The 9,683-nt window shown below is 38.3% G+C and overlaps 1 protein-coding gene across 1 annotated transcript; it reads right to left on the bottom strand.

The window, feature by feature from the left end:
* Positions 1 to 3,070: 3,070 nt before the first annotated feature.
* dolpp1 (dolichyldiphosphatase 1) lies at positions 3,071 to 8,816 on the bottom strand. Its single transcript, XM_023423942.2, has 8 exons — positions 8,681 to 8,816; positions 7,886 to 7,986; positions 7,620 to 7,704; positions 6,781 to 6,880; positions 6,245 to 6,343; positions 5,356 to 5,484; positions 5,127 to 5,216; positions 3,071 to 4,518 (listed from the first exon to the last, which is right to left on the bottom strand). The coding sequence occupies exons 1-8, from the start codon at positions 8,754 to 8,756 to the stop codon at positions 4,482 to 4,484; spliced, it is 717 nt and encodes a 238-aa protein (XP_023279710.1). The 5' UTR covers positions 8,757 to 8,816; the 3' UTR covers positions 3,071 to 4,481.
* Between the last annotated feature and the right edge of the window lie 867 nt (positions 8,817 to 9,683).

The raw sequence follows: 9,683 nt of genomic DNA, 5'->3' as shown, positions 1-9,683 counted from the left end.
TAGTAGTCTTGGTATGTGTCTCAGCACTTTCTAACTTCCCCGTCCTACATGTGGCTGAAGCCCATTGTTCCAGTTGAAGTCATAAATATTTCAGACATATTTTCAAAAAGGCGCAGTCATTTCCTGAAATGGAGGGGCGGTCTACTTTTTTAGCAAAAGTTAATCAAACAGGATGAAATACTGCACTTGCTCAGGGCTATTTTCAGCTGCGGATTGATACATGTTTGGTGACTTGGTGGGCCTTTTCAGCAGCAAGACTGTGTATGTGGAATTGACTGGAAGTGAAACTGAAATATCCATGTTCATTGCAACGAAGGAATATGTCAGCCAGTGCAATGGTGTGGCTCACCGGTGTGTTTCTAATAGTTTTGGACAACAGTGGAGCTCTATGGCACAAAGAAATATGCTATATCAGGCTTTGGCTACACAAGCGAAGAACAAATTCTTTGCTTGTTTTGGTTTAAAAAAAAAAATTAAATATCATCAGTGTTATCCCTTTTGAGTCTCTTAACATGTGGTACAAACGTAATGTACATACAAACAGGTGATGAATTAAAGGGAAAACCTGAATTAATTAATACAGAAACATAAGAAATGCAGATACTTCAGATGATACAGTTAAGCAATTGACTTCCTATCATGCTCCATGACATAAAAATGCTGTGTCGGCCCAACTGACCTCCATTTCAGACTAAGATGGTAAAAGGAAAAGATTTGAGTGATTTTATTTCATGATAAAACATTTCTGTCCTGATGGGATTGGTCTCTACAAGGATGACAATGCTGCCATCCACAGGACAGGAGGGTTCACTGAATGGTTTGATGAGGACAAAAACAATGTAAATCATATGCTGTGGTCTTTGCAGTCAACAGATTTCAACACCTGTGAAAAGCACTTTTCAGAGTGTTACACCAGTTTCACCATACAAATCATATTCAACTACATAACAGGACTGTGTTTATGAGCATTTCCGATATAAAAACAAACAAACAAACACCAGAAAACATTAGAAACTAATGTGTCTAAAAGATGTTCTAGTTGTATTTTGGATTTTACTGATTGGTGGTGCTGTGTTTTAGATTGTGACTTTGTAGCCCATTTAAAGTATTTTTCTATAACATTAAATATTTATAACCAAACAAAGCAACAAACAAAGTTCAAGTTTGGAAAAAAAAAACATCTTTAGGTTGTATTTACTACGAGTTTAATACTCAAAAACTGTGTGGGCGTTGTCTGTGGCCCAGTAACACAAAGAAATGCAAAACGTAAGCACGTTAACGCACCATTACTTTCCCATTTGTTAAAATGTCATTGTGCAGTGTTCATTTAGTTATTTGGTGTTTAAACCCTAAAACTAAATATCCATATCCATACTAAAAATATAGAAAAACACCATCCATTATTTAGCTTCAGAGACATTTCCTGTGATGCAATATTCATCTTATTACATTTCAAAACACAGAATGTATGTACTTAACTGTCTCAGTTACGACTGGTTAAAACCACGTTGTTATGAAAATTGCAAAAGAAAACTGGGAATTCTCCATTTCATCACTTGGTATAGAAAATATATCGTATCTATAAGGGCTGCTGTACCATGTACGACAGACATCACATCGCCTGCACAGCACATTTATTGCCACTGGTTAGATATTTATTATCTCTTGTTACATATTTCACTCCACTACAAACAAATTATTTACAGGCTGTGGACTGATACTACATGTTTTAAAATCATGTTTTCAGCTTATTGTATGATTGTATTGTATTTAGCTTTGTGCCATGATCACAGTATTGCTATAACAAGCTTCATCCAGTGGATGTCAGTCCTCCTGTTTTTCTCTGTGAGCTCTGGACAGCTCGCAGCACCTCTGTTTGAAATGAGGTGTGTAATAAATCCACATGTGAAAGACCAGAATTAAACATCTGTTAAGGCTCAGTTCAGTAAAGATGTATCTGCAGGGGGGTGGGGGGTGGGGTGACCACCAGCTCTAAACCATCCCTCTGACTCACATCCAAAAAAGGTTTCTACTGAAGTGCTCACTGCTCATCCAAACAGTGCAGGTCAGAGAAAAGAGCTTAGAGAAACAGAAGTAGGTCGAGGTCTTCATCATTTTTATCTAGGCTACGCCTGTTCCCGACGGGTGTTTGGGGATAGCCTGAGGTTAGACCTGAGAAGTGAATCAAAAATGGAATGGGTCGATTAAATAGGGCAGATGTTTCTTTTGCTCTCTGCAAGTCAGGAGGATAGGCCTGAAGTATTTTCTCTAGCAGTGTTCAGCAGTCACATTGGGGAATAGAGTGCAGGGAGAGAAATGCATGACAAGACAAGGAGCTTGTTCATTATTTGAACTGAACAGAAGGCTATTTTTCATTTGTAACATACACTAGCCCATATAGTCTCCAAATACATACTTAAATACTTCTGTCTCTGGCAAATAAGGCATCACTTTGTTTCTTTGTTAGACATTTTACAACAGTTTGTGTCTTTGGGAAGAAAAGGGTTGTGCAGTTTCACTGACTATTATTGGCTACTTCAGATCGTACTAACACATTATTATTATTAGGCACCAAGTATCACATTAAGTTTATGTATTTAGTGTACAGAATGTATTTTGTTTCTACTCTTTATATAGCCTTTAATACTTAGTTTTACACCTAAATACCTGTAAAACTCAATACATTTCCATGAGCTTCACATGTGCTAGCATGATCTTTTCTAAACTAAGATCTAGTGAACATGGTGAATCAGCATGTTTGTGTAATGACGTACATGTTCAGCTCAAACCAAATTTGTTTGGTGAAAAAGAAAAAAGTGCTTTTTCAATTTCAAAGTGGATTAAATTACACTTTACAATATCATCAGTACATTTAATCTCCCTCCTCACTTTTGGAGTTAGGGTCAGTGATGCACCAGGACAAACAAAGGCACTGTTGTGGGATGAAAGCCCGGCCACCATCGAACACACTTCACTGATTGGTGCGCATCAGTCGAAATTGGAAAACCAGACTATGAAGTGTGAGGACACTGGACCCAGCTATTGTACATAAACACACTGGAACCATCTATTGTACATAAACACATTTTTATTCAGCCTGATATAGGTTACACATGGAAAAAAATCAAATTCTAAGAGAACTACTTCCCTTTGTGGAGCTAATGATATGACAGTTTTAAATCAGCTTCAGATCCCCACTTGACAGCTTTCAACATTAGCTGCCGTGGGCTGTGAGGAATTAAGCATAATCACATGCTACGACTGACCTGAGGCTTTTTTTTTCTTTTTTTTTTTTTCCTTTCTTCAAAAAATAATACAAAAAGAAAACATATCCCCTCAGCACTCATTATATGTTTTCTCACTAAAATGATATGGAATGTTATCTTGGAAATGCAGGTAAGAAGAAAACTGTTCTCTGCAACTCCAGAAAACAAGATAAGAAACGGAATTAAAAAAAGAAAAAGAAAAAGAAAAAAAAAAAATGATTCCCAGAAGTCTGTTCCCAGGCTGCTACTGTGTGTGAGGCATTAAGAAAAACACCACCTCAGTCCAAAGTGTGTTCAACAACAAAAACAACTGAAACCTGCTGCTGTGATTCAGTCTCATTATCCTCAAACGTGGATATGAACAGGAACCACAAGCCAACCACGGTGCTCAATAGTACAGAAGGTACATTAAATTTACACTGCTTGCAGATCAGCTTTGGAGTCTAATATGTTAGGACTGACAGTCAAAGACACAAAGCAAAGACTGATGAGGGAAAAGAGGGAGAGGGTCTTAACATTTAACTAGTGTTAGTCTTTTTTTTTTTTTTCCGACTTGTAAATTTCACAAAGTGCAAATTTTCATTTATATTACATCATAACCAATTTTAGAAATTGTTCATTTTCTATTATATAACATTGAAAAATGGTTAATTCCACATACCCCCAACCTAGCCATAACCAACCCCCCCACCCGCCGTGTCCCACCAGCTATTCATCAGAATATTAAAAAAAAAAAAAAAAAAAAATAAAGAAAAAAATAAAAGGAATCACTAAATACATGCTGCAATGACGCCCACCAATTTGTTTGAAACTTGACCAAAGCCTCCTTTTTGGCTCCTCGAATCTCTTACAGTACACTGTTACTGTCAGCGTGCGTTTATAGTTAAAATCTATATATTAATCTATCATTAAATAGTATGCCTCTTGCACAGTCTTGCATGCACTGAAGAGCATTTTGGGCAAGCTGTACAAGAAGGAGAGGCGTGTGGACGGACTTGCTCAGGCTGTAGGCTCCGGGCCAGGTCCAGGCACTCTTTCACCACCTGTAAACGGTTTTTGCCCTTTACTCCTTGCAACCATGTCAGTCCAAAAGATGGTTCTCCAGTGTGTTTTTGTCGAGTGAGCATTTGTCTGTGTGTGTTTGTGAGAGTGTGTGTGTGTGTGTGTGTGCGTGTGTGTGGTCCTAAACTCAGTTTCACAAAAGAACTGTGTAGATCACTGAAGTTTTGTTCCAAGCTTTCGCTGTCTGTTCCTAGAAGAAGAAAAAAAAAAAAGACAAAGAAGGCCTGAGTCATGCTTCAAATGCAACAGTGTCAAACATACTACAGGCCTGGTCACACCTGCATTTAAAAACACGGAAATTTCATAACACAATCAATTCATTTCAGTGTACATTGTAGGAACAAGAGGATTTACCAAAGGGTTGGGAAAGGAAATCCATGCAATTCGTCTGCATTTAGTTAAACTCTGATGGACGTGGACCTGCGTATTTTTGCCGTTTAACAATAGCAAGCTGTCGTGACGACGCTGACCTTTGAGGAACCACAGCTTATTAGCTGTGTTGAACCATCCTCTTTTATTTAACCTCCTCTGTTAGAGTATAAACTAGTCTATTTCAGAGGCATGGTTTGGAGACAGTTACGAGAAAGGGGACAATGTCACAAATACTTCTTTTGAACACTCTTTGTGAATATCTCATTAGAAAATGAGCTGACTAGCACTAGTGTGTTCCCAGCTTGGATCTAGCACAGCCTGTGTCACCTGCCTAGGACGTGTAGGTAAATTTCACTGTGCCACATGTGCTTTAATGGTGACAGATGTGGTGTAGTGGGTGATTCTATCTTCATGACAGTTGCTTACCTTGCCTCTGATCTGGTCACTGTATACTCAAACCATAAGATGTTGGGGATCAGGCTTGTGTCTCGTACCAGGAAGTACTCTGATATTGGCCTATGAGACATAAAAAGGAAATTGACAGAATATTAGAGAAACCACAATGGTCCAATTTTATCCACATATTCAGCCTGAGGATGACATCGTCTTCCCCTGTGACACAAGAAGACGAGAGAGAAATGAGAATGCTACTTACCACGCTGCTATTTTGGGGAATAATGGTGTCAGCACCTCTTGTGTGATAAAGAACCAGAGTATGCCAATCGAACTACCAGCCACTCCACCACAGAAAACCTGGCTCCAGGTGTGATACAACAGGTAGACTCTGAGAATGAGAGAGAGAAAAAGACAATGTTCAAGAAAACACAAATAGCACTTGGTGAGGCTGCTCTAAATTAAGTCCAGCAACATGCACTTAAAATAGTAACAAACTTGATGTGCTCACACAGCCAAAACGACGTTGTTACAAAGGAAATAGTACAATGTGGTTTCCTGTGAGCAGGCTGGTCAGCCAAACAATATTAAAAAATTGTCTTGTCCACATGCCCAAAGTACAATGGTAACGGTAAACTATGTAAACTATCAATATTACCGCATATCAATCAACATTTCTGAAAATGTGCCGGTGCTAGCCAGCTGGCTAATTTTAAACTGCAGCCCGTTGGTGAGATGTTCTGAAACCAATGATGTGATGGTTAAAAATTAATGACAGAGAAAAACATTATGTTATAAAGACAGCAGCAACAAAATAACAATTCCCAAGATAGTGCACAGTGGACAGTCAAGTTCCCCTCTGAATTTCTCCATGGTATCTCTTTTAAAAACAGATGACAAAAAATGCACTTGCAAGGAAATTTGTCATACACAACAAAATTCATGAGGTGAGCCATATTCTAATATGACCACACTGTATTTAGCCAGGCTCTTACCCTCCTCTACCTCATAACGCTACCTGTGTTGCACTGCCTTATTTTAAAATGTCTGGATGTTAAAGGTCGCTCTTCTGTATTCACCTAAGACTATAGGATTCATCTGAAAGATTTGAAGGAGGTGGGAAGGGGAGGGGGGAGGGGTCAGTCCCTTACCTGCTGTATGAGACTGATAAGGCCATGCCCAACAGGATGATGGACAGTATGTGTCTCCACAGCAGGTCCACACATCGAGCATTGTTCGTTTGATGCATTCTGAAAAGAGATGAAAAAGAGCTCACATCAAGGCATCTACTTCATGCACTTCATCTAATGAGTGATTATCAAAAAGATTAATGTAATGCATGTAGTAATGAAATACATGCCCTGTAATAAACCCACTAAATAACAGATATAAATACAAATATTATGCTTGTTTAAAATGAATATAATGTAATCATCACTGACACAACCCATGTATGCATGAAAATTATTCAACACAGCTGGGAGTTGTATAGTCTTTGTCGTTTCATATAAAAACATGTCAAGTAAAATTAAATAGCTGCTTAAAATCTCCAACTTGAAATTAACAAAAAACATATTTGATCAATTTGTGTCTTTCGAAGAATTTCTTTCGAAGTCTTTCGAAGAATTTCACAGCTGCGCGTTTCTACGGTTAAAATTCCCCCCAGGGCAAGAAGAAACAAGCTCACCTTAAATAAAGGAAAAGAAAGAAGTAAACAACAAAGAACCAGATAAGCTGGGAATGACTGGAGGGCATCCCATACTCTGTGTGCAGGGTTGTGTGAGCCCCTGCAGAAAGAAAACAGAACCTGATTTAAATATTTAAGTACAATAAGGAGTTCATCTCACTTGTTAGTATTAATTCAAGTATTTTCGTCAGGATTATCAACCAAACCTAAGTTTATAACTAAAGTGAGAGTAGTGGCATTCATATCTGTCATTCTTATGGCAATTAGGATTTGCATATGGTTTTTACATCAATGTGATGAAGTACCTTGATTTGTCAAGTATTCAACTTAGATAACAAAATATATTCTAGAGCTGAAACTTTTAGTCAAGCACAAGAAAAATAAACAGTCGCTATTTTAATATTCAATCATTTGTCCTTTTTCAAGCACAAAAGCTTCTCAACTGTAAAGATTTACAACTTTCCCCTGTTTTATATCATTGTAAATTGAATACATTTGGGTTTTCGACTGTTGATCTAAAAAAACAAGACATTATAAAACATCAAGGTAGACTGTGGGGAATTATACTGGCCATTTTTGACTACATTCTTTTTACAGACATAACAACGAATTGACCAATCACAAAAATAACTGGAAGATTAATCAAACAGTATTAATCATTAGTTAAAATGCTATTATTTGAGGCACAACTTTCACTTGAGAGTGTGTAGTACATAGAAATAACAGGCTCTGCTCATATAACAATCAAGTGTGATAGACATCAAAATGGCCTTTTGTGATACTTTTGCATCCAACCCTGCTAATTTCACATAAAGACAACAGCTTGCTCCATCACTCACCTGCACATGGGCGCGGCTCTCTGAGAATGTGCTTCAGCACCCAGTTCACCCCTTCATTCAGGATGAGCCCACCGAAGAAGGAAATCTGTAAAAAAGAAAAAAAGAAAAGAAAAGCAGGTTTACATATGAGCATTACAAACTTTTGGCCTTCCTAACAGCACTGCTCATGCTTTTGTGAGACAGCCAAACAGCTTCACAGAATGTCTTTAAATGTGATGATGCTCTTTTCTCGAAAACACAAGTGTAAGTGCATGTGCAGGACTCACCGTGTGCAGCTCCCGTTTAAACACTATAAGTGTAACAAAACCCACAAGGATCGCTATCGGCAGGAGACTGATGTAGGCCAGCACTTGTCCCGTCAGATCATCTAAAAACACAGTGACACAGTACTAATGTTAAGACATATTAAAAACCCCAGTAAAGTCACCTAGTGGGAGTGACACTTTTAGACAGTCAGTGAACCCGGATGACTGAAATATTTAACTGTGAGCACTGGTAAAAAGCTGTTGTGGTGGAGTAAGTATGCCATCATCTAATTAACAGGGGACAATATTTCATTTGGTTAATTAGGACAGCTAGGTGCAACGAGGGTTATGCTAGTTACACTAATCAGTACCAGGCCAAAGAGCTAGTTGCTGCGTTAGCATTAGTCCTGGCTACAATGCTGTAAGGTGAAATAGCTAGCTACTTCCGCTACTGTTATAAATAATATTTTGAAGTTCTTAACGCCCGAATTGTGTCGAATAATTCTTATAAGACGCGGTATATTCGATAAATCCTGAGAAATTATAGCAAAGTCGATATTAAGACAGCTAGCAAGCTAGCTAGCCTTCATTGTGGACATTATCGCCAACTGCGCATGCGGCGTTGTCTCACAATTTTGCAGTACGGTCTGCGTTCCCCGCTGTGTTCGGGGTTTTACAGCGTCTCACAATTTGGCAGAGTCACCGTCGGCCGTGTCCATTCAGTAGCAAGAAAACACACGCATTGCTCGAAGATTTCATAGCGGCTAGTGGCTTACCGAGTTTCAGTAGTTAGAGGAAGATGTTGAGCTTACTTACCCTCGGGGAACTCTACGTGTGTCAGAGATATGGACCGCCATCGAGGTGGTGCCGAGCACTGCTCTTCCAACGCCATCTTACCCGGACACAACCGGGCAGTCCCAGTGTAACGCCCCAGACACGTGTCCAACCAATGGTGAACGGAGCTCCGTGTTCAAACGGGCCCCGGCAGCAGAGGAGTCGTCCAATCCCAGCTGCACACTGGAGATGAGATATTCTGCCCATAGAGAAGAATTATTGAATGAACAAAAAACACAAAAGTCCAGCACTCCATATTAACGCAGCGAACTGTACTCATTCAAAAAAATAAAATAAAATAAATAAATAAATAAATAAATAAATAAATAAATAAAGTAAGGGATTTTAATGGTTAATGAAGACTACAAATAATTTTCCACCTGGGACATAATATCCTGATCAGGTTTTTGCTGGTTATTTACTGTATGTAGAAATCTACACGTGGATTCCTGTTGATATTAATTGTTTTTGTGTTTTGTGATTATTTCATTTAATTAACATCAGGCCTGTTATTACTTATGTATTGCTAATCTGTTGTTTGTTTCTGAGGATCAACTTGAAAACAAAATGATGCATTTCAATGGATATATCCTCATATTAAAATTTGAAAGGAATAAATAAATTTCAGATATTTAATATCTGACAAAAAACAGCAGACTGCTGACAGTTGTTTCTATTATTTAATCATCCTTTTTATATCAGTGAGGTCCCCCATCTTATAAGATTTTTGCTTTTTGATGTTTCATTACAGAAAGTGTTTGAAACCCATGACAAAAATAGTCATACATTCTGTCATTGTGTTACTTATGGATGGAATTGTAGTGAAAATAAATGATTCCCCTTTTTGCTGAGGACGTCCTTTCATGGACACGTGGGGGTCCCCAGATCCCACCTTGAGACATACGGAGCTAACAAAAACACCCCTCTGTATAATGAATAGCAGTTAAATATCACCACACTTCTAATATCTCTATATGTCTATAAC

This window comes from Seriola lalandi, unplaced genomic scaffold, assembly GCF_002814215.2.
Source record: "Seriola lalandi dorsalis isolate HSWRI2012SDOR001 ecotype SW California unplaced genomic scaffold, Sedor1 jcf7180002054695, whole genome shotgun sequence".
In the NCBI taxonomy this organism is placed as follows: Eukaryota; Metazoa; Chordata; class Actinopteri; order Carangiformes; family Carangidae; genus Seriola; species Seriola lalandi.
Note: the sequence above shows the minus strand (reverse complement) of the source record. Positions and strands in the feature narration are given on the sequence as shown.

Excerpts from the sequence above, each read along its gene's own strand:
- dolpp1 (XM_023423942.2), bottom strand. The coding sequence starts at position 8,756 with ATGGCGTTGGAAGAGCAGTGCTCGGCACCACCTCGATGGCGGTCCATA. Across the intron at positions 7,987-8,680 it reads ACACGTAGAGTTCCCCGAGG|ATGATCTGACGGGACAAGTG; the intron begins GTAAGTAAGCTC and ends CTGTGTTTTTAG. Across the intron at positions 5,217-5,355 it reads TTCCCCAAAATAGCAGCGTG|GCCAATATCAGAGTACTTCC; the intron begins GTAAGTAGCATT and ends TATGTCTCATAG.